The sequence below is a fragment of the Pistacia vera genome, unplaced genomic scaffold, assembly GCF_008641045.1.
Source record: "Pistacia vera cultivar Batoury unplaced genomic scaffold, PisVer_v2 Contig811, whole genome shotgun sequence".
In the NCBI taxonomy this organism is placed as follows: Eukaryota; Viridiplantae; Streptophyta; class Magnoliopsida; order Sapindales; family Anacardiaceae; genus Pistacia; species Pistacia vera.
In genome coordinates, this window is record NW_022196681.1 from 28852 (window position 1) to 53710 (window position 24859).

General features: G+C 42.5%; 2 protein-coding genes across 2 annotated transcripts; one reads left to right on the top strand and one right to left on the bottom strand.

Moving 5' to 3' along the window:
- Positions 1-4429: 4429 nt before the first annotated feature.
- On the top strand, positions 4430-5904 carry LOC116117467. Its single transcript, XM_031403491.1, has 2 exons — positions 4430-4682; positions 4853-5904. The coding sequence occupies exons 1-2, from the start codon at positions 4430-4432 to the stop codon at positions 5902-5904; spliced, it is 1305 nt and encodes a 434-aa protein (XP_031259351.1).
- A 14527-nt stretch (positions 5905-20431) lies between these two features.
- Positions 20432-23426, bottom strand: LOC116117469. Its single transcript, XM_031403492.1, has 3 exons — positions 22969-23426; positions 21587-22098; positions 20432-20599 (listed from the first exon to the last, which is right to left on the bottom strand). Exons 1-3 carry the CDS (start codon positions 23360-23362, stop codon positions 20432-20434), a joined length of 1074 nt encoding a protein of 357 aa, XP_031259352.1. The 5' UTR covers positions 23363-23426.
- Between the last annotated feature and the right edge of the window lie 1433 nt (positions 23427-24859).

The window sequence follows — 24859 nt, forward strand, 5'->3', positions numbered from 1 at the left end:
GGCATTTTCATCATTCCTCACATAATAGAATTCTTGGTCAAGGTGAAAATATCCATCCAAGAACAAGATCAAATTAATTCTATGATAAAGATTGTATCCCTCACATAATAGAAATCTTGGGAATATTAAAATTTATATCAAAGAATTAGTTATCCCACAATGGGAGACTGGATTTAATAATTTTAAATTGGGGAGATTTAGGTTAACCTTTAGTTAATTCATTTTAGTAGGCATGTTTAATTATCATTCATACATATCACATATATGCATAAATTAAAGCATGTGGGTTGACCATGGGGCTTTTCGAAAATACATCCTAAAGACAAACTATTTACCCTAATACTATATCTTCGATTGGATCATCCCGGATGTCTTCGGTTCCCGTCTAGCCGATCCATTACATATTGGATCTTAGGCACGCAGGCCCGATTAAATAAATAAATAATTAATTTTACAAGCCATTTAATAAAAGAATATTACAAACACTTGTTGAATATTTTGAAAACCAAATGGCGCCCATGATCAACCCTCTAATCTAAATTCATTCATCACATAAATAAATATTAAACATTCATACCAAATATAATAACAATTATTTAAAGGCATGAATATAATATATCTCATATATTAATAGATATTATAATATATTCATGTGGTAATTTAATTATAACTTTGGGCCATGCAACAATTACACATTTATAGGAATCATTACACAAAACACTTTGTCATATTCCACCCAAAGATATACATTAATTGTTAGCATCATTTCAATAATTTTCACAAAAGTCATGCATGGCATAGATAAGTGGGTTTTATTACTCCAAGAGTAATCATTCTATGACACAGTTACTTTTAACTAAAGTATACTTTTTATGACATATTACTTTTCAAAGACAATCATGCCATTGCTTTCATCATTTTTGGAAACCCTTCAAACAACCAAATTATTAACATTCAAAAATATGATAATTTATGCCATGCAATGATGCATTATAAGATAATTAATCAAAATAAACATCACATTAAATTACCACAATCATATATAATATCCTAATTCATTTGAATGAATAATCCATAACTTTATGCTAAAATCAATTCACACACTAAACACTTGCAACATTTGCATACACTTCATGCAAAAATATACTTTAATCAAATTAAAGATAACACATTTAGCATGTCAAAGCAAAACCATTTAATCAAATTAAAGATAACACATTTAGCATGTCAAGCATAAACCATTTAATCAAAGTAATGGAAAGGACATGCATGAACTTTTCTAAATGAATCATCATGCAACATTTCCTAAAACATCATTATCAATACATGAATGAAATGACATTTTATGGCAAAACTAGTCATGGCCGAAAATGACATATAGCATGCATGTAGTTTTCAACACATTTCATGCAATATCATCATCCAAACATGCTTTAAATCATATTCTAACATACCCAAACATATTAGAGCAAGAAGAAAAACATGTTTTCCAAAGATACAGAGATGGCCGAGACATACACATGCATCAAACATGCTTATTACATCAAACAACATCCAAATACTAAGGCCTCATTTAACCATTCTATCATTCAAACATATAGAATGAGAAGAAGAATGAAATATCTACTCTGATCTATGTATGGCGAGACATGCATGTAAAGATTACTATGAAAAAAACTTTTTGAGCCATATCACTAACATGCAAACTCAACCAGTTTGATGAACATATGAACACATGGAAAATGCATTTTAGCTTATAATTCGACATGCAAGGAGCTTTTAGCTGATACCATTTGAAAGATCCAGCATGCATGAAGAGTGGTGGAGGTGGAGAATGAAAGCATGAGAACATGGATTAAAAAAAAACGGTTTACATGCAAACTTGGATATGAGATTATACCTACTCCTTTGCTTTGGATTGATGAAGATTAGCTTCAAAAGGATGAAACCTCTACACTTTAACACCCACTTGAGAGGTTTAGAGAGTGGTCGTGGCTTTTAGAGGAGTTTTGGTTTTGCTTTGAGTGAACAATGTGTGTTATGAACAAAAATGCAACCTTTTGCATTTATATATACTTGGGCAATTTGCAATTATATTTTTCATTCAAAGCCCAATAAAAATCTTCTTTTATAAAGGACCCCATGAATTTATTATGCTGCCTTTGAATAATCAATATTATTCAAGGGCCCATGTAAATAAACTAGTTTACAATGACAACCCATAAAGTTACCCTTTACCCTTTAACTATTAAAAGGTTATTTTGTTCATCTCAATAATCTAACACTTTAAGATATAATAATTAAATATAATTAATTATGCTTGAACATTTTAATCCTTAAAATGTCACAAATAGTTTTCTATGTAACTATTACCATAGAAATCCCGTTATTACCCTCGGAAGGTGCTAGCCCTCTTCGAATAATCATTTCTCTCTCTCATCCTTCTCTAACTTCTCAAGGCTATTGGTGTGACCATGTAGGTCCACTGTGGATTAGCCGTGGGCCGGTCTGGATGAATCCGGAAACCTGTCCGGAGGCCAACGACTATGGTAAAACATCTAGCAATGTGCCATAGTCCCTAAACCACGATGAAGAAATACTTCATCGAACCATTTCAGATTTACGTACCATGCAGGTAAAGTCTCCATTGAGATTCCTAATCGAGTATGGATTCATGGAACGTCAAAATCCTAAACTCGATCTTCTACCGAATATCGATCAATGTCCGAAACTTGTCATCACAAACTACTTTTTGTATGAACATAATAGACTCTGGCCAGAGATTAGTTTTCTGAATTTATCGATGTTCATCTAGGAACTCGAATGGATGGAGTCAGCGGTACTCCCGATCCTATATTTCCGAGTCAATGGATCCCCTCTTGACCATCGTTCGTTCCGCATATGAACAACGCATGACCAAATAGGCTTTATGTACGAAACAGATTAGTCTCGTACTTTACACCGTATGAACCATACGCATCCATACGGATCCGACTACAATGTCTCAGGTCAAAGGACTATATCGTGCCTGATAAACCAAACGATAAACATTGACTACATGCTTTTCCAAGTGATTTGTCGTTATTCGGTCACGTTCGAAAAACAGTTCACCAAACGTTAATCCATACCAATCCCCAGTGACATGACTATCATCGTATCCGTACTTATTCAACTCATGATATCTTTCGGAAGCATCCGGTATGCTACTGTGCAATATAGTTGCCCAAATTTATATTGCTTCCGTAGGGAACCCTTTTCGATAATTCATTTACCTATTAAATGAATCATCTGGACAATTCATATACATACTTTATTTTAAATGCATGACTGAATAAAGGAAGCAATTTACATATATGAATTGAAGAACTCTTTCTTCTATTATTTATGATATATATAGATACAAGACAAAATGCTCTGAAACCGACAACACGAATGGTTTCTAGGGCATACACTAATATACACTAACAGTGGCCTCAACCTCACGGGATCAGACCCCCCTTCTGTACAGGTAGATTTTTATGTCTACAGTTTGGGGCCCACCGTGGGGCCTCTAGCAATCATTCGGCTTGACGAACCTTGCTACGTGGAGGAATATTCCATGGCTGACAATCCCGACAACGTTAACTCTGGCCTCGAGGCCAGACTGGAGGCTTTGACTGCTCTCATGCAACAAAACTTGGACAAGGTGGCTGCGCTGGAAGCCGAAAACACCTCCATCAGGGTCGAGAACCAGTCACTGAAGGAGAAAGTAAGTCGATTCTACGATCTCGAGTTTCTGCCCGACCAAGCACCCCCCAACCGGTTTCGCACCACTGTCCCATCCATGCAACCTCTCTCCACACCAGAGCATCGGCCCTCGGATTCTGACAAAGGGCCGCGTTAGTTAAACGCACTGGCGCTAGACTACTCTGTCCTGACTAACGGAAATAAAGATATGCCAACGGCGTGCTGTCCAGTCGACCCACCCCAGCCTCATGATCAAAACGATCCAGCAACAGAGAGCCCGCATCTGCAGGATCAACCCATCCCCACCATCCCACTTCACCTCCAGTTAACCCAAACACAAACCCCATCTGGCTCGGCTCACCCTTGCGGGTCGAACGGCCAAACCAAACCAACTCCAGCACTTGAGCCCATCCATCCTGATGGACCGAACGACTATCAGACGACTCCCCTGACCATTCATGTAGGGAAGAACAATAGAACAGTGACAATGGGAGTCATCCAACCAGAAGGGATGAACGAAGACCCATGCTACCAAGGAGCGCAAGATGGAATGATTTATCAGACTACCCCCCGAGGGATGACCCAACGAAATGTACCAGACTCGGTAAGATGGGATGACCAGACAGTAACCCCTTCCCCTATGTAACAATTATTGGCCAAGAGACTGGCCGACGTTGAGACAGTAATGAGACGCATTCCAGGAATGCCAATCCCAACCAAGAAGAGTAGACCAAATTGTTACGCCGATTCACCCTTTGTGGATGAGATCGCCCTAGCTAACATGCCCCAGAAATTCACTATCCCCAACATGAAAACATATGACGGTACCACCGACCCGGATGACCACATAGCCTTGTACAAGCAGCAGATGTTCACTGCTCCATACCCCGACCGATTAGAGAGGCCTGCATGTGCAAAAGTTTCGGTTCTAGTTTGTCCGGCCCGGTGCTCCAATGGTATATAAACCTCCCGAACGGATCCATCGATTCATTCGCTCAGCTTGCCGACACCTTTGTGGAACAGTTCGCCAGCAGCAAGAAGCTAGAGAAGTTGTCGGCCGACTTGTACTGAATATACCAGCGAAGGGGAGAGCCATTAAGAGAGTATGTTAGCATATTCAATAAAGAGAAGATCTCTATTCCCTCATGTAACCCCGAGATTGCTGTGGACGCTTTCAGAAAAGGCCTCCTCCCGGATGGAGAACTATACAAAGAACTTACAAAGCTGGGTTGCCCCACAATGGAAGACGCTCTGGCCCGATCTGTTATCCAGCTAAGATGGGAGGAAGATGAGATGAACCGAGCTGCCCATTCCAGATATGAACCAAGGCGGAGCGACAGGAAGCCAGAGCCTAGATCGATAGAACACCGCTACCAACCTCCAGCACGTAATATAGGCAGAACCAGAAAACCTTATGATCGCCAACCTGCGAGAAACGATAACAGGCATTTCGGATCGAGCCAGCACAAAATACCAGAGTACAACCTCAACGTCGAACTAATCCAGGTCGTAGCGATAATGAAAGGAATGGGGTCCACCGTCAAGTGGCTTGGTAAGCTCAATCCCAAGGCAAGGAGAGACACAACCAAGTGGTGCGAGTTCCACAACGATCACGGCCACAACACCGCAGACTGTATCGCCTTGAGGCTCGAGGTTGCCGCACTTCTGAAGAGGGGACATCTCGGTGATCTACTCACTGACAAGGGGAAGAACACCATTAGCCAGAAGGGCTCCAAAGAACTGTCGCCCCCTTCGCGAGAACCCACACCGAAGGGTTTCTGCTCGCTCATCTCCGGAGGATCAGAAATCAGTGGGGTAAGTTACTCATCGGCCAAGCGGTACGCGAGAGCCAACAACCACCATGAAGTCCAGTCCATCCATCCGGTCTCAAGGTCCTACTCTTATCAAGTAATTCAGTTCGAAGATGACGAACCGGTCACCCTGGCCGCTCCTCACCACGATGCTTTAGTCCTCTCCCTGCAAATAGCCAACATCCTAGTGAAAACGGTGTTCGTAGATGGAGGTTCGTCAACAAATATCCTATTCCTCGAAGCAGTAAAGGCAATGGGGCTAGAAGAGGCAAATATCAACAGACGACCGACACTGCTGGTTGGATTCAGCTCGGAGCAGAAATACACTATCGGGGAGATCATCCTTCTATCTATGCCGGCGGAGTAAATAAACAGACAATCTTCCTAGTGATCGACTGCCCATCCCCCTACAACACCATCTTGGGGCGGCCCTGGATCCATGACATGCGGGCAGTCCCATCTACTTTCCACCAGACGATCAGGTTTCCAACCAAGTGGGGGGTGCGAGAGATCAAGGGCGACCCCAAAGCTTCTAGAGACTGTTACAAGAACGCCTTCAAAAGCAAGGGCAACTCCTCATAGCAATTACAGGCTCCTCCAACCGAGCTAGATCATCCCTCAATAGAGGAGTTGGATGAAGTACAGATACACCCGGACAACCCCGAGAGAAAGACCCACATAGGTTCCTGCCTTGAGCCCGAGACAAGAGAGAAACTGATAGAGTTCCTTAGACAAAACCAAGACTGCTTCGCCTAGTCCCACGCCGACATGACCGGAATCAGTCCGGAAGCAATGGTCCATCAGCTACAGGTAAATCCGTGTCACCCACCAGTAAAGCAGAGGAGAAGGAAGTTTGCACCAGAACGGAACCGAATCGTCAACGAAGAGATTGACACTCTCTTAAGCAATGACATGATCAGAGAAGTCCACTATCCCGACTGGCTGGCGAACGTCGTGGTAGTAAAGAAAAAGAACGGGAAATAGAGAGTCTGCATCGACTTCACTGACTTGAACAAGGCCTGCCCCAAGGACTCTTTCCCGCTCCCACACATCGACATGATGGTAGATGCGACTGCAGGCCACGAGCTCCTTATCTTCATGGACGCCTTCTCTGGATATAACCAGATCCTGATGCACCCGGACAACCAGGAAAAGATAGCCTTCATCACAGAGAGAGGGACCTACTACTACAAAGTAATGCCATTCGGACTCAAGAACGCTGGGGCCATCTACCAACGACTGGTCAACAAGATGTTCTCTGATTACTTAGGAGAGACTATGGAAGTTTACATCGACGACATGCTCGTCAAGTCCCTGATTGCCGAACAACACCTCGACCACCTCAGCCAGGCATTCGCCGTTCTACGAAAATACAACATGAAGCTGAACCCAACCAAATGCTCATTCGGCGTCTCATTAGGTAAATTCTTGGGCTATATGGTCACTCAGCGAGGGATAGAAGCCAACCCCGACCAGATCAGAGCGATCATCGGCATACCATCCCCGACGTGCATCAGAGACGTCCAACGCCTTGCTGGACGAGTGGCCGCCCTGAGCCGCTTCATATCTAGGTCAGTTGATAAGTGCCACCTGTTCTTCCATGCCCTCAAAAAATCCAACAAGTTCGATTGGACCCCCTCGTGCGAAGAAGCCCTACAACAGCTGAAGAGGTATTTGACCACCCCCCCGCTTCTTTCCAAACCTATGGACGGGGAGAAGCTCTACACTTACCTAGCAGTCTCAAAGACAGCCATATCAGCGGTGTTAGTTCGGGAAGAAGAAACAAAGCAGTCACCGGTCTACTACATTAGCAAGTCGCTCCTCGACGCAGAAACTTGATACAGCCAACTGGAAAAGCTTACCCTCACCCTCATCCATGCATCCAGGAAGCTCAGACCGTATTTCCAGTGCCACCCTATAGTTGTGATCACCTCCTTCCTACTTAAGAAAATATTGCACAAACCAGAACTATCAGGCCGACTCATGCAATGGGCGGTAGAGCTCAGCGAGTTCGACGTATCCTACCAACCACGCACTACTGTCAAGTCCCAAGCACTAGCGGACTTCATTGCTGACTTCACCCCAAGCACCACCACCCAAGCGGAAAGGGAACTACTATGCATGAACGGTGCACCACCCTCGAAGTGGACTCTCCTAGTGGATGGATCGAGTAATGTGAATGGGAGTGGACTTGGGATAGTACTGATCGCACCAGAAGGAAACATAATCCAGCGAGCAGTCCGGTGTGGGTTCAAGTGCACGAATAACGAAGCTGAATATGAGGCCCTCCTAGCCAGACTTTCCTTGGCCAGGGAAATGGGAGCAAAAAGGCTGGAAGTGAAGTCCGATTCCCAACTCGTGGTCAACCAACTACAAGGCACGTATCAAGCACGCGACTCGAAGATGGCATCCTACTTGAGCATGGTCAAAGAGCTGCAGGCCCAATTCGAAGAGTTCACAATCATGCAGATCCCTAGAGCTGAGAACTACCATGCCGATGCCCTCGCCAACCTCAGCTCGGCACTCCAATGTTCTTTCCAGTCGTCCATTCCCCTCTTATTCATGCAGTGGCCGGCCAACTGGAAGGAACCGCCACCGAACAAGTCTCCCGTAGAAGCCATAGGCGTCGAACAAGCCGACTGCTGGATGACCCCGATAATAAGATACCTGGCAGACGATGAGCTCCCGGCTGGCAAGAACGAGCACGCCGAATGAAAGCAAGAGCCGCCAGATTCACCCTACATGAGGGTTAACTCCTCAGAAAGTCGTTCTCAGGCCCCTATCTCAAATGCATAAGCCCAGAAGAGGCCCAAAGTGTTCTAGCCGAACTCCATGAAGGCGAATGCGGCAACCATGCAAGGGGGCGCAATCTTGCTCACTGGGTGATCACCGCAGGATACTACTGGCCGACCATACGCACCGATTCGACCGCTTATGCGAAGAAGTGCGACAGCTGTCAAAGGTTTGCCCATATCTCACACCTCCCACCAGAACGACTACATTCCATTCTCACACCTTGGCCATTCATGAAGTGGGGAATGGACATTGTGGGAAAGCTAACTACTACACCAGGGCAACGAGTCTTCATGTTGGCAGTGACAGACTACTTCACCAAGTGGATCGAAGCCGAAGCCTTTGCACGAGTCAGAGATCGAGAGGTAAAAGCCTTCATCTGGAAGAATGTAATCTGTCGGTTCGGAATACCGAAGGAGATTGTCATCGATAATGGATCCCAGTTCATTAGTTCAGGCTTCAGGGATTTCTGTGACATGTGGGGAATAAAGTTGAGCTTCTCAACACCCCGCAACCCCCAGTCTAATGGCCAGGCCGAGTCATCAAACAAGACCATCATACAGACATTGAAGAAGCGATTGCAGAAAGCTAAGGGCGCATGGGGAGACAAGCTACCCGAAGTCCTCTGGTCATACCAAACCACGGCTCGATCATCAACTGGTGAAACCCCCTTTTCCCTGACATACGGTTTCGAAGCAGTCATTCCAGCTGAAGTATCAGTCCCGTCCACCAGGCTCCAATGGGCAGACGAGAAATCAAACAGTCAAAACCTTTGCCAGAACTTAGACACTGTGGACGAGCTACGGGAACAGGCGAGCATCCGCAACACAGTCTACCAGCAACAAGCTGCCCGACATTATAACCGCAACGTGAGGATCCGCACTTTGAAGATAGGCGACTGGGTCCTTCGTAGGGTCTTCCAAAACACCAAGGAAATTAACTCTGGTAAACTCGGCCCCACCTGGGAAGGCCCCTACAAGATAATCAAAGAAGCAGGGAAAGGCGCCTACAAACTCCAGACCCCCGAGGGCAAAGATATCAACAACAGTTGGAATGCCGTTCACCTCAAACGCTACTACTCCTAGGTAAACCCTGTCTTTTTTGGGGATTTGTTTTTCATTTCTTTTCATTGTTAATAAAAGGATGAGTGGGCCTATCCACCTCCTCTTAGATAGTCGGCCTCATGGCCAGATATTTAATAAAGTATTATTCAGTAGTTGTCATCTTCAAATCGACCCCGGTCGACGAATTGCTTACACCTTCAAATCGGCCCTGCCCGATAAACGTACGGACACCTTCAAATCGGCCCTGCTCGATGAACCTACGGACACCTTCAAATCCGCCATGCCCGATAAACCTACGGACACCTTCAAATCCGCCCTGCCCGATAAAACGTACGGACACCTTCAAATCGGCCTTGCCCGATAAAACGTATGGACACCTTCAAATCGGCCCTGCCCGATAAAACGTACGGACACCTTCAAATCGGCCCTGCCCGATAAAACGTACAGACACCTTCAAATCGGCCCTACCCGATGAACGTACGGACACCTTCAAATCGGCCCTGCCCGATAAAACGTACAGACACCTTCAAATCGGCCCTACCCGATGAACGTATGGACACCTTCAAATCGGCCCTGCCTGATAAACGTACAGACACCTTCAAATTGGCCCTACCCGATAAACGTACGGACACCTTCAAATCGGCCATGCCCGATAAAATGTACGGACACCTTCAAATCGGCCCTGCCCGATGAACGTATGGACACCTTCAAATCGGCCCTGCCCGATGAACGTATGGACACCTTCAAATCGGCCCTGCCGATAAACCTACGGACGCCTTCAAATCAGTCCTGCCCGATAAAACGTACGGACACTTTCAATCGGCCCCGCCTGATAAAACGTATGGACACCTTCAATTGGCCCCGCCCGATAAAACATGCGGACACCTTCAATCGGCCCTGCCTGATAAAACATACGGACACCTTCAAGTCGACCCACGATGAATTACTCACACCCTCGAATCGACCCTGCTCGACTCATGATGACACCTTCAGATCGGCCCTGCCCAATCCAAGACTTGGCACCTTGGGACCGGCTCCATCCGACCCAGAAACTGAACTGAAGATGCAACACCATTCATCCAGGGGACTACACACTCGGTCGGCCAGACGGAATGAATGATTCCTGCACCATTGACAAGCAAAGCACCAACCCAGCCCGACATAAGGCCTACATGCCAAAGCCATTGGGCCACACTGAGGTAACATGCACAAACATAACACCTACAAGAAGAGAAATAGAAGAACAGTTCATTCATCCAAGGAGACAACACTAGAAACCAGAATAGTCAAAGGTGATATATACGGCATCAAGCGCCCCAGTTCAGAATACAAAAAATGGCACAAACGCCAGACAAAAGGGCATCGTAGCCCCCAAAATACAAACAAAAGAGAGCGCTAAGCATCCTCAGCACGAGCCTCATCCCCCATCACCAAATCAGTCGCCATGCCCGCACCACTAGTGCTCAGCCTCGCAGCCCGGTCGCTCACGTCCCCAACACCCGGCTGACTAAGGTCAGGCGCCTGCTCCTCGTCCTGTCCCACCGGATGACCAGTTCCTTCTTCCAACAACTCTTGCATGAGCAGAATGTCTTCATCCAGATCCCAATGAGAGGTCCGCCCTTCCTTGAACTCCAGCATGAGCTCGCCTCGGGCCTTAATGATGGCGTCATCAGCAATAGAGATGCACTGCTCCCTAAGGGACTCGACCTCCGCGGTCCTCTCGGTTAACTCGCACCATAACCTCTCGACCTCGGCCTCACTATCCCTGAGGTGCTGCTGACTCTCCTGCTCAGCCTTCCGGGATGCTGCCTCCCTCTGCCGCAAACCGGCGTTGGCCTTGGATACATCCTGTATCTGCTTCTCCTTAGATGGAGACTGCTAGTGAGTACCTGCACAGCAAAACTCAGCAATGAGAACAGAGTCAAAAACAGGAAAAATGAACAAATACTGCCATACCTGAATGGCGCGGGATACACCCCAATCGGCGGCAGCAGCAACCGCACCCATCTGGTTTAGGCGCGCCTCGTCCGCCGGGAATAAGAAAGAGTCGGCCAGCTTACTCATAGATGTCGCATCGGAATAAGTTGACGCAGTAGCCGGAATCGTGATAGTAATAGTTCCGGCCTCCTCATCCACAACGGCAGCCTGGGACGACCCGGCTCCCGCTGAAGGCTGCTGGCTCGATGGCTGCCGACTAGGCGACGTCGCCAATACGTCCTCAACCCTCGCATCCGCCCTAACCAACGACTCCCTTTTCCTTTTCCTCTTCTCTCGACGCCTGACGATGGATTCGCTCGCACTTGGGACGCTCAGCTTCTTCATAAGTGACTCTGCAAGTGCAACTCTCCAACGGTTAGTGGGTTCAGCCCGGACTCACCAAAAATCAACTGATTGCAGTATCGACTTAGGAGAACGTCCCAAGTCTGCTTCAGCGAGGGGAAGGGAGTACCTCTCTGTATCGCCTCCACTCCAGCCCAAAGAATGCTAGTCCTCAAGTTGGACTCCGCTAGCACTACCCGCCAATCCCTCTGCTCCGATGGGATGGCCAACACTCTCTGAGTCGCTACGTTTAAGCCGTCTCTGCTCTGCCCAGCATGATTAAAATCAAGCTCTGCAAACAAAAAACACAATCAAGATTTAGTAATCAAAAGAACGAAAGAAACGACTAAGTTCTCACCGGTGGCTCGCCAGCCAATCGGGATCTCGTCCGGGCCCCTCTCTCCGAAGACGGCCTGACCCCTCAAGAAGAAGAAGCGGTCTTTCCAGTTCTATCACTGGATCGTAGGTCGGTCACCAAGTGAGACCGATCATGCCTCAAGTTCAACAAGTAACGACCCTTCTCTTTATTGGTCTCCTTCAAGAAGTAGGAATACAACAACTTGTGCAACCCAAACCTCACTTGGTTCCGAACGCAAAGGTCCTCCAAAGCCATTAGCAGTCTCCAAGCATTCGGCATAAGCTGAGACAGGGTAATCATGAAGTGGTTCAGCACCTCCCAGACAAAGCGAGGCACAGGCAACCTCAATCCGTCGTGAAACCACTTCTCATAAACACTGATCCACCCCTTTGCCTCCCAATCAACTCGCTCGTACGACCGCGACATCCAAATATCAACAGAGCTCGGGATGTTATACAAGGTCCGGATGTGCCATACATCACTATCTTTCAGCACGGGCGGATAATCTCTAGTCAGAATCCCGCTGCCCTGCTGGCTCGGCTCTTCCTTAGAGCCACTTCCGGAAGAAGATGGACTATCAACCCCTTCGGAGTCTTCCCCACTCCTCCCATGCCTGCCCAAGCCACTCGGCCCAGCTTCACTCGACCCTGGAGCCGCAACACTAACTCCACTCGACCCTGGAGCTGCAACACTAACTCCACTCGGCACGCCCACAAGAACGCCCCCCTCGGGCATCATCACTATGGTCGGGGCACGCTCATACTCATCCCCCGAGTCTGTCGCAATCCCGCTCGAACCAGCCGAGTCAGAATCTGACATGTTGGCTCAATCACCCAACCCAACAGACCGACCGAAAGAACTTGCCCCTGGCTGCCAAAAACGCTAAGTATCAGCCACTCGACCTGAGACACCGACCTACCGAGATCAGAAAGATTTGCCACTCGCCCCTCAGTACCAGCCTACCGACCCGGAAAAGCTCAAACTAAACCTTGGTCGACCCTCCCGGTAGACTGACCCAACTCCTGATTCTCGCCTTTCTTGGCTCGCCCCAGGTGACCGACCCGGCGGATCCCTTATCAAAGTATCCCTTGGATCGCCCCTGGTGACCGACTGGTCGGCCTGAACACTAATCCTAACACAACCACCCGTTCGGTCAGGACGACCGAACGACTCTTTAATCCACTCCGCACACCCTTCCACGCGGTTGGACAGACTGGAGGACCTAACCCCCCAAAATGTCAAGACAGCTTCTAGTTAGGTCAGGAAGACCAACCGAACGAGTCCAAGCTAAACCCGACTTTGCCTTCACGAATCCCGTCTAAACCAATCAAAAACCCACCAGAAAATCCCAAATGCATACCTTTTTTTGGTGAAATACGAGACCTAAACACCTCAAATCCCCCTCAAAGTTCCCAAAAACTTCAAAAAAATTTCTCTCTTCTCTAAAAACTCAAATATCTCGGTCTCTCCCGCAAACAAAACCAAAACCAAACGAACAAACAAAATAGATGAAAGGGAACAGTACGCACCGTAAAGCCGTCCCGAAAACTAAAGAAGGAAACCACCGCTGCTCAGGAAAACTGGAACGAAAACGAAAACTCGAAAAGAAAAAGAAAGGACCAAGTTGCAGAAAAAACGCGAATGGAATATGAACGGACCATTCATCATTTTTTATAGAAGAGGCCTGACAGAAACAGACACGTGGCAGCTTTCCACTGCACAATGGCCAGGACACCTTTTCGTTTTCCCGCCTTGAAAATGAGGAGTCAATCCCCACCGAACGCGTGGCAAACATCCGCGGCACCTAGGAGACTGGGAAACTGTAAGAGCCGTACTCCTTCGCCCTATCTTCGCGACTGAACAATTATATTGCTCCCACCTGGTCGATCAGCTTGGGACGACCCGGCCCGAACTCACTATATTGAAAAGACAAGAGGCCTCGCCCCCTCACCCTTCCGTAGCGGACGAACGAACAGCTAAAGGTCAAAGCGTGCGTATCCGTTCCACTCGATCGCCCGCTCCTCTTGATCGACTCAGTCCTTCGAATCACTCACAATGTCCCATGCTTCTCCAGTCCAGAATGTCCGGCCGACTGGTCGATCAGCTTGGAACGGCACGTTTCGGCGCCCTTTAAAACAAAGAGGTCTCGCCCGTTTTGTCCTTCCGTTGCGGACCAACGAGAAACCTATAGTCAAGGTCCTCGTATCTCATCCACTGGGTCATCCACACATACCGACTGAGCGAATGATTTTAGATCAATGAACTTCCTACCTCGCTCCACCCGGCATGCCGAGCAAGCATCCAGGCTGTGGAATGATCTCCCCTCTCCAATCGGTCGGACGTACCGAACGATCCCGTGAGCTCCGAAACTTGGTTCCCTTACCCTTCGGCTCCTCATACCGTTCTATCATGCCTACTTCGGATCATGTATGGATACCGAATGACCCTGGGACAATCATCTGCAGGATCAGCTACACCAACAACCGGTCATCCTGAAAGGACGACCGAGCACCCATCGATCGCTTCCTACTCTCTGACTCAAGAAACTCTTAACTCAGAGAGTGGGGGGCAAACTGTTAGGGCCAAAAATCGTCCTTGGCCCAAATAAGAAAATGGGCGCGACGCTGAAGAAGAAGCCAAGCCCAATCCTGATATGACCCTACCGGGTTAGGCCCATTCGGTACAATGTGTAGCCGGCCCAGACCACGTGGGCACGAGCTTCCTAATCCCAACCCATTTCCCAAGTCCATGGGTGAGTATAGAGCCCACGATCTCATCAGAATACTTCCCATTCCTGATCGCTTTCCTATTCGGAGTCAATCTCCTAATTAGAATCACCTTCCTATCCGGACACGGGTAAGACGTCTTACCATGACCCTAATTCTTCTAGGGTTTGCATCAGAGTCACACTAGGACTCCTACTTCTGCCAGGATTGGGAGACCAGACAATCACTATATAAGTAGAGGCCAGCCCTCTCACAAAGGACATCGACATTACACCTTCACACCCTAAGCTCTTACTTGGGAGCTTCGCTTCACCGCCGTAGTCACAGTCCCTGACTAGACTTCCGGTAATTTCTCACTCCCTAGCCCTCACCATATTAGCCTTTCAGCCTTGCTAACTTGAGCGTCGGAGTGCCTACGGCAAACACCACCCCGGTGTTTCCCGTTCGCTTCACGCGTGTTTCTCTACGTGTGCAGGTATAGCAGATCGCTAGTGGCCTCAACCTCACGGGATCAGACCCCCCTTCCGTACAGGTAGATTTTTACGTCTACAGGTGGTTAGATGTAGTTTTGTAGGTGTCATGATAATTCTTTAGAAGATTAAATGTAATTTCATATAAGATAATCCGGCCCAGCCTCAGCCCCGGGTATGCCTGGGTTAGGTTGAGTTATGTTTTTGCATCCCTAGTTTAGATGCCTTAGCTATAACATACTGAATGACCAGTTATTTCAAAATATTAAGAACAGAGTTGGATATTATTAGCTTCCTATAAATGGTATCAAAGTCATATTTAATATTATGAAGAGTGATGGATTTTAGTTATTAGAAGATGTTGTTGTCATAAAAAAACTAAATAATTGCATTATGACTTATTAACTTGAATGAAGACCTATTGATGCAAACGGGGTTAAAGTCTTGATTATAGTTTTCAAAAATATAAGATTTTATGTTGTTATATCGTTAATAAATTTTTATATATTTTTGGTAAGGTTATAAAGAAAGATTTGTTCATTTTAAAAAATAGCATAATTTTGACCATTTTGTATGTTATACGTTCATGATTTTTTTATTAATTAAGATATAGATACATAAGAATTTGCATTAAAATACATACCACTTTTTAAATGATTTTATGTAAAATTTACTAATATGGTTATGAATTTCAGTCTACTAGAATTAATTATAAGAAAAATATATATATTACGACTCTGTGTAATCTTATACCAAACATAATAGAAATTATTAATAGTCTAATCCGATGTTGCCCAAACACAATACAAAATTTAATCCTGTCCCAAGTTATAATTCTGTATAATATAATACAATACGGTCAACACAACAGTAAACGACATTTTCCTACCCAAGGTTTTCTTTAATGACTTTTTCCACCCAAAAATTTTCAAAACACCATTTATCCACCCAAAGTTAATATTTGTTATTAACCAAAGCCGATTCCGATGACAAAAATTCGTTATGTCATCATTATTTGAACCTCCGGTCTCCTCTCCAGAAAACCTCTCTCACTCCGACACTTGATTCTCACCGATTGCTAACAATCACAAAGTTAAGATTTCTTATTCTTAGCTAATTTCTAACTGATTCTAATGACGAATCTTTAATTGGTCACCACCATTTAATCCATCGGTCTCTATTTTATAAAAACTCATTTATCCTAGCTCCTGGTAACTCATTGAACATGAATTAAGAAAGTGAAGTATATTTTGAATATTAACGTATGCGTTTGGTTTAATATTTTTATCCCTATTCTGGATCCTATTTTTCAAATCGCGTTTGGTACAATATTCTCAAAATATTACCCTATTTTTTTTAATTACATTTTAACCCCATAAGGTTATTAATTTCACTAAATACCCCCTGAAAAAAAAGTTTAAAATTAACAAAAACACCCCCATCAACCCAACTTGTCAGATTCCGGCAACCACCGTACCAAAACATATATTAAGAACATTCTAAGCTTACCAGCTGAATTATAAGCTGAAAAGCGCCTCTGAATAATGCGAAGAGTCTCGAAATCATCCTCTTCATCATCGTCCGAAAGAACCGGTGGAAGCGTACACAAAGCCTTCAAAGACAAAGGCTGGCACGAATCATCCGATAACGCCAACCGGTTCTGAATTTTCCGGACCAATTCAGATCTCTTCGCCATCGGAACTCCAGAACCTGCTGGCGCCGCCAGAGGAATCGGCTCGACAGTCAGTTGAAGTTGTCGCTGTTATCGAGGTCGTTGGGATCGGTGTCTGTGATCATACAGGCTCTCCTTATAGCTTCCCTTTCCTCCTCATAAAACCTTCGTCATTCTCGCTGTCAGAGATTCTCTCCGTCGTCTTCATCGCGAGGGTGCATTATGTTAGGGAGAGAAAAAATTTCTTCTACTTTTTACCGTTTATGGAAAGAGCTGTTAGGGTTTTTCATAAACGGTGGAATTTAAGAAGTGGCGGTGCTCTTGTTTATAGTATTTGTGGAGAGATAAACGGCCGGGTCGGCTAAAACAATACCCGGTTAGTTATTCGGGCTTTTGATGGGCTCGGTCCTGGTCTTTCTTTTTCTACACACAATGTCAGGCCATAAATGAGGGTTGGTTTGTTTTTTGGGCTTTAAGTTTTAATGTACGAAAAATTACGTGGACACCCCTAATGTTTGGAAAAATACCTCCTCGTCATTAGTAGTTTAGTACCAAAATTTTGTAAAAACAATGTATGTTGTGACCTGAAGTCCCACGTGCTCCCGTGTGAGAATAACTGTGTGTTGAATAGGCAATAGGCCTATACTTAATGTATGGTCTTGGGCTTAAAGCCTAATAAAAAAACTGTGAAGTCTTATAGTGCTAAAACAAATAATATCTACTCGTCTAACCTAAAAGACCTATATTTAGTAGATGCATTCTTGGGCCTAAAGCCCAAGAACAAAACCATGAGTCCGGGTAGTAGTAGACACCTTTTGGGTTTGAAGCCTTTACACAAATTGTTAGGCTTGGAGTAGTAAACGCGTTTTGGGCTTGAAGCTTAGAATAAAATCGCGAGGCCTTATAGTAATAGACGCGTTTTGGGCTTCAAGCCTAGAAACTCAATAATAGTAGACACATTTTGGGCTTAAAGTCTATAAACAATCGTGAAGCTCGTAGTAGCCGACACGTTTGGGCTTGAAAACCAAAAATAAAACTGTGAAGACTTATAGTGCCAAACGAACCAATTCTCAACTATTTACAATAATGTAGAAAAAATAGAATATAATAAATTCATGTGGAACCCACATAAATCTACAAATAAGTTAGGTTTATATGGTGCAACGGAAAAAAATACAACCTTACCCTTAAAATAATATAAAATTGATGGGTTATCTATATATGAGACCAATAAATGCAACAAAACCAATGAGTTATTAGGTTGTAACTTATAAGTTGGTATCCAAAAAGTTTTGAAACGACAAATAGGTACCTCGTCATGTTCTGTTAGTGATTTTCGTTGCTAATAGTGAAAAGACTAGAATGCCCTTAAAGGTTTGATATTTAGTTTTTATAAATTTAAAAATTTCTAAAAAATCCTAAGTTTGCTAATTTGATTAAATAACCCTAATATAAAAATTTTATAAAAAACAAAAACACCCCGTCACCCGCAGTGCCAGATTCTGGCCACCACCTCCGGAATCTGGCCGGAAAATGTGTTACGACATAGACCAGTCGGATCTGTGTCATAAGTGTCGATCTGGCATTTTTCGGCAAGATTTCGCCTCGATGGCCAGATTGGCCGTAGATCTTGCCTTCCGGACAGATCAGCCACGGATCTTGCCGAAAATGCCAGATCTACGCATTACGACAATATCCGACGGGTTTGTGTCGTAATGCAATTTTTCGGCCAGATCCCAGCTATGGTGGCCAGAACCTGGTACTGCGGGTGGCGGAGGTATTTTTGTTTTTTTATAAAAATTTTATATATTGGGGTATTAGTCAAATTAGCAAATCTAAGGGGTTTTTTAGAAATTTTTAAATTTATAAAAAACAAATATCAAAACTTTCAAGGGTATTTTAATATTTTTACTATTATCAAGTGAAAACTAAAAGAACATGACAGAAGGTACCTATTTATATTTCAAAACCTTTTAAGTATCAAATGTGTCGTTTCGCAAAATCTTGAGTATGCGTAAATCTTTCGGCCTAACTAATTATTGATGACATAAGCGTTTTCGAAAGGGGGTCAAGAATCAGTTTTTTTTGTTTGTTATAAAATTTGGAAATGGGACAAAGGGAATTGATGTTAGTATTGAAATTAAGTTGTATCAAAATAAATACTTCATTTATTATTGTAGAAAAGAAATCAAATTATTCCACGTCAATCAATTGCTATTACTCTTGAATATTGACTTTGTCATAAATGAGACAAATATTTATTCAACAAATATGAAAAACAGATAAGAACATTTGTCTTCTTGAAAACTTGATATTTACAAATCAAAACCAAAATATTAAGAAACAGAACACGAAATCGAAAACCTCAGAAAATGGGTATCGAAGACACTTGTCATAAATGTATTATAGGGATTGGGATAAGCATATCTTGTAGCTAATAGTAAAATCTTGTAGATGCATACTAAGCTAAGCGTCATATCACTGAATATTGATGGGTTGGGACCATAGTGTAAAATATCATTCTATTATATTTTTTTGAATGATCGGGAGTGTTGGAGTCAGCTTACGCGCATCTCAGCTAATCTTCAGAGCCCTGAAATTGATAATCGGGTAAATCTTTAGTATGTCACCTCTATTAGCTATCCAAGTAGATCGAATTTATGACATCTTAAATAATATATTAAAAAATCATAATTAATCGCTGAACTGCTCATTTTTATTGCCCTCATCTGTTTGATATAATATGAAAGAAATAATTAAATAATATATATATACAGCTTCAACTCTAACATAAATTTCAGCAACCATAATGCTGCCATGTGATTGTTCACCAACAGGTCACATTTATCACCTTCAATCAATTTTCCTTCGAGGAGTTGCCGAATTCAAAAACGAATACAATGTTCTTGGATTCTAATATAATTTTTAGCTTAAAAAAATAAAATTAAAAGAAAGAAAGATTTTCTCATAATCTAAATAGAAAATTGAGATAAAAAATCGTCTCAACCCTACACGGTCAGAAAAAACTTTAAAAAGTTTATATTGACTTTCTCAAAAAACACGAGCCTTACGGTTTTGTTTTCAGGCTTCAATTGTCATCCTCGAAGAGTGGGACTTTTTCATAACAACATTACACAAATTTATCATTATTTAGACTTTTATAGAGAGATAATATTTATAAATTGTGTGCAATGCATCATGCATGGATGATAAGGCCCCAACAACATGCTTTGAACATGAAAAGAGGGAGCATTGATGGGCGCATTTCAATTGCTTTGTTTTTTACTCCATTTTATGGGCCGAACAACTTACACACCCAAGGTTTGCCGTACTGATAAATTGATACCCAAAAGGTTTGAAAATAACAAACTGATACTTTCCATCATGTGCTGTTACTGATTTTCATTTGCAAGGATAATACAATAATTTTATGTACAATCACAAACTTTATTTGAGAAATATTAGTCTATTTTTAATTTATTTTTAGACCTGTTAATTGAATTGCTGTCTTATTCCCTTTCCAAGATTTTCCTTTTCTGTCTTTGACCATTTTTTCCGATGCAATGAAAGTGGATATTTTGACAAGGCCAGTCTGTACTTAGAAACATGAGAATTTTCTGATGGGCCATAGTGAATAGCAGAGGACTTTTTATCAATAACCTGTGGCATAAAATTTATCCTCAGTTAAATTTAAGACCCTAAAAGCCAAGCCAACAAAAAGAAAAAACTAGCTAGACATCTAATCTGAACACCTCAGTAAGCCTGAAGCAACCTTGTAATGCGATCAGTAGGCAAAAATGATCAAACAAAATATATTCCAATAAGAGAGTGAAAAAGGAAAACATAATGATTATTTAAAAAGGAAAAGAGAGAGAGATTTATAAACTATAAACTTTCTATTTATATTGTGAGGGGTAAGAAGATACAACTTTGGAAGATAAGAAATTGATATTAAAAATAACATGAAGCCTACAATATTGAGATCAACCAACAATTATAACTGGGAGGAGAAGAAGAAAAGCACATTACTCTATTTGTTTCCTTAAATGTCAAATGAGGTTAAAATTTAGACAATTCTTGTGAGGTTTGCAAATATTATGAAACTGCAATATTGTTTTGATAAACCATATAAATAAAATTGTTGCAAATCATTATCTGATCCTTAAAAAAATGACTCAAATCAACGTAGACATTGTTCATGAATATTATCACCACACTACTCAGGAGGCTTGGCCAGTGCCTTTTGGTACACTACACCAATAAAAAAGTATTTACGCCTTTTACCCTACGAGTAAAATAACATGCTTTGAATTTATAAATACCTTAATGAAAGTATACCACTCCTTAGACTATCTTTATTTTCAAAATCACACTGTCTGAGCAACCCCCACGTTCCTCAAAATCCAGAGTTGGGCTTTCCTATCCATGGGTCAGAGGCTCTTTATTTATCCACCTCATAGCACACTCTAACAAAGTTTGCAATTAATTACAACTCCAAATTTAAACTTTTCATATTAAAGACAGCGAATAGGAATCTATCTTAGATGTCCAAGCTGTACTTATTGAAAGTATTTGATACAGAGGTCATGTAGTACAACCGAAAAGACAAACTTAGAATGTCAACTAGATAGAAAATGAGTAATTTACCTCTGGGTCATTAGAATTCCTTAACTTCTGCGATGAAATTAATTGGACATGAGGATCCTTCTTCTGGGATAATGCTCGACCAGTTATTTTTCTGCAAGAAACCTGAAAGTCTTTCAGAATTTTTACACGTTCTTTCAATTTCTTGTTCTCCTCTATTCTTGATTCAATCTGAGTCAACTTACTTCGGATAAAATTCTGATAGGACCTATTCTTCTTAATGGCATCAATAAACACCTGAGCAGATTTTGGGAAGTTAGAATCCTTTTGTGACACAATAGACATATTATATTCTTCAGACTGTTGCCACTGACTGGAACAAGAAGGCAGTGTCTCCACATTGTCCTTCAATAAATGGTGGTTGTTACAAGCTTCTTCAGAATCTGGAAACCCTTCACAAGCATTAATTCTATTTACAAATAAATTATTGGAAGTCTCATTCTCTGATGCTACACTAGATGCAAGAACCTGATTTGGAGTCTGTAAAGAATCCTTCCTCCTGCTTTTTGTAGTATCTACATTAAAATTTTCAAAAACTGGTGTAAGGGTAAAGGAATTTGAGGAGTTTAAAAGCGGTCATATATACTGTTATAAAGTCCCAAGTGCAAATACACACAAAAAACAAACATACAAGGAGAGAGAGAGTATCTCTTATTGAGAAAACAAATCATAAGAAACTTGAACTTCATCTAACCATGAAAACTACAATAGACAAACAAAAGTGAAGGAATAAGCAAGGAAGATAATCTAGTTTTATGGCCTCGATTAGAAATAAGGCTATATACAAGGCTGCTAATCTGATAATTTTGGCATAGATATTTCAGAGGTCTTTTCAATGTGGTCTTTACTTCGTTTCTCTCAGTCACATTTCCAAACGTTGTGACTAATAATTAGCTTCATAAATTTCTACTAGGGAGTGCTATTGCTGTTGTAATTATAAGAAAGAATAATACCACACATACAAACTCTTGTATACAAATTAATGTGGCACACTGGGAATGAAGAAGTCAACTCAAAAAATATGGATAAACTCATAAAAGAGTAATGCCTTGTATATGTAGCATTACTCTTCAAGAAGCCAGTGGCTTGAATAAAGTGCATGCGAGAATGATAAGATAAAGATAACCTCAAATTTTTACTTGAATGTCTAATTGCCTTCTCCTAAATTTCATCTACTAAGCAATTTAAATTCATTTCATCACCTCTAGATAAAAAAAATTACCTCTTCTTTATTTACCTTTCCTTTATTCGTTCACTCCTATCATCAGCCAAGAGAAAACATGAAAAAACTATTACCAATTCGACTAATTCACAAAATAATAATAATAATAATAATAATAATATACGCCTACCAAAACATATATTTAAGAACATTCTAAGCTTACCAGCTGAATTATAAGCTGAAAAGCGCCTCTGAATAATGCGAAGAGTCTCGAAATCATCCTCTTCATCATCGTCCGAAAGAACCGGTGGAAGCGTACACAAAGCCTTCAAAGACAAAGGCTGGCACGAATCATCCGATAACGCCAACCGGTTCTGAATTTTCCGGACCAATTCAAGATCCTCTTCGCCATCGGAACTCCAGAAACCTGCATCGGCGCCGCCAGAGGAATCGGCTCCGACAGTCAGTTGAAGTTTGTCGCTGTTATCGAGGTCGTTGGGATCGGTGTCTGTGATCATACAGGCTCTCCTTATAGCTTCCCTTTCCTCCTCATCAAAACCTTCGTCATTCTCGCTGTCAGAGAATTCCTCTCCGTCGTCTTCATCGCGAGGTGGCATTATGTTAGGGAGAGAAAAAATTTCTTCTTCCTTTTTACCGTTTTATGGAAAGAGCTGTTAGGGTTTTTCATAAACGGTGGAATTTAAGAAGTGGCGGTTGCTCTGGTTTATAGTATTTGGTGGAGAGATAAACGGCCGGGTCGGCTAAAACATACCCGGTTAGTTATTCGGGCTTTTTGATGGGCTCGGTCCTGGTCTTTCTTTTTCTACACACAATGTCAGGCCCATAAATGAGGGTTGGTTTGTTTTTTGGGCTTTAAGTTTTAATGTACGAAAAATTACGTGGACACCCCTAATGTTTGGGAAAAATACCTCCTCGTCCATTAGTAGTTTAGTACCATAAATTTTGTAAAAACAAATGTATGTTGTGACCTGAAGTCCCACGTTGCTCCCGTGTGAGAATAACTGTGTGTTTGAATAGGCTAATAGGCCTATACTTAATTGTATGCGTCTTGGGCTTAAAGCCTAATAAAAAAACTGTGAAGTCTTATAGTGCTAAAACAAATAATATCTACTCGTCTAACCTAAAAGACCTATATTTAGTAGATGCATTCTTGGGCCCTAAAGCCCAAGAACAAAACCATGAGGTCCGGTAGTAGTAGACACCTTTTGGGTTTGAAGCCTTTAACAAAATTGTTAGGCCTTGTAGTAGTAAACGCGTTTTGGGCTTGAAGCTTAGAATAAAATCGCGAGGCCTTATAGTAATAGACGCGTTTTGGGCTTCAAGCCTAGAAACTCAATAATAGTAGACACATTTTGGGCTTAAAGTCTATAACAAAATCGTGAAGCCTCGTAGTAGCCGACACGTTTTGGGCTTGAAACCCAAAAATAAAACTGTGAAGACTTATAGTGCCAAAACGAACAATATCTACTCAACTATTTACAATAATGTAGAATAAATAGAATATAATAAATTCATAGTTTCGGAACCCACATAAATCCTACAAATAAGTTAGGTTTATATGGTGCAACGGAAATTAAATACAACCTTACCCTTAAAATAATATAAAATTGATGGGTTATCTATATATGAGACCAATAAATGCAACAAAACCAATGAGTTATTATGGTTGTAACTTATAAGTTGGTATCCAAAAAGTTTTGAAACGACAAATAGGTACCTTCCGTCATGTTCTGTTAGTGATTTTCGTTTGCTAATAGTGAAAAGACTAGAATGCCCTTAAAGGTTTGATATTTTAGTTTTTTATAAATTTAAAAATTTCTAAAAAATCCCCTAAGTTTGCTAATTTGATTAAATACCCTAATATATAAAAATTTTATAAAATAACAAAAACACCCCCGTCACCCGCAGTGCCAGATTCTGGCCACCACCTCCGGAATCTGGCCGGAAAATTGTGTTACGACATAGACCAGTCGGATCTGTGTCATAACGTGTCGATCTGGCATTTTTCGGCAAGATTTCGGCCTCGATGGCCAGATCTGGCCGTAGATCTTGCCTTTTCCGGACAGATCAGCCACGGATCTTGCCGAAAAATG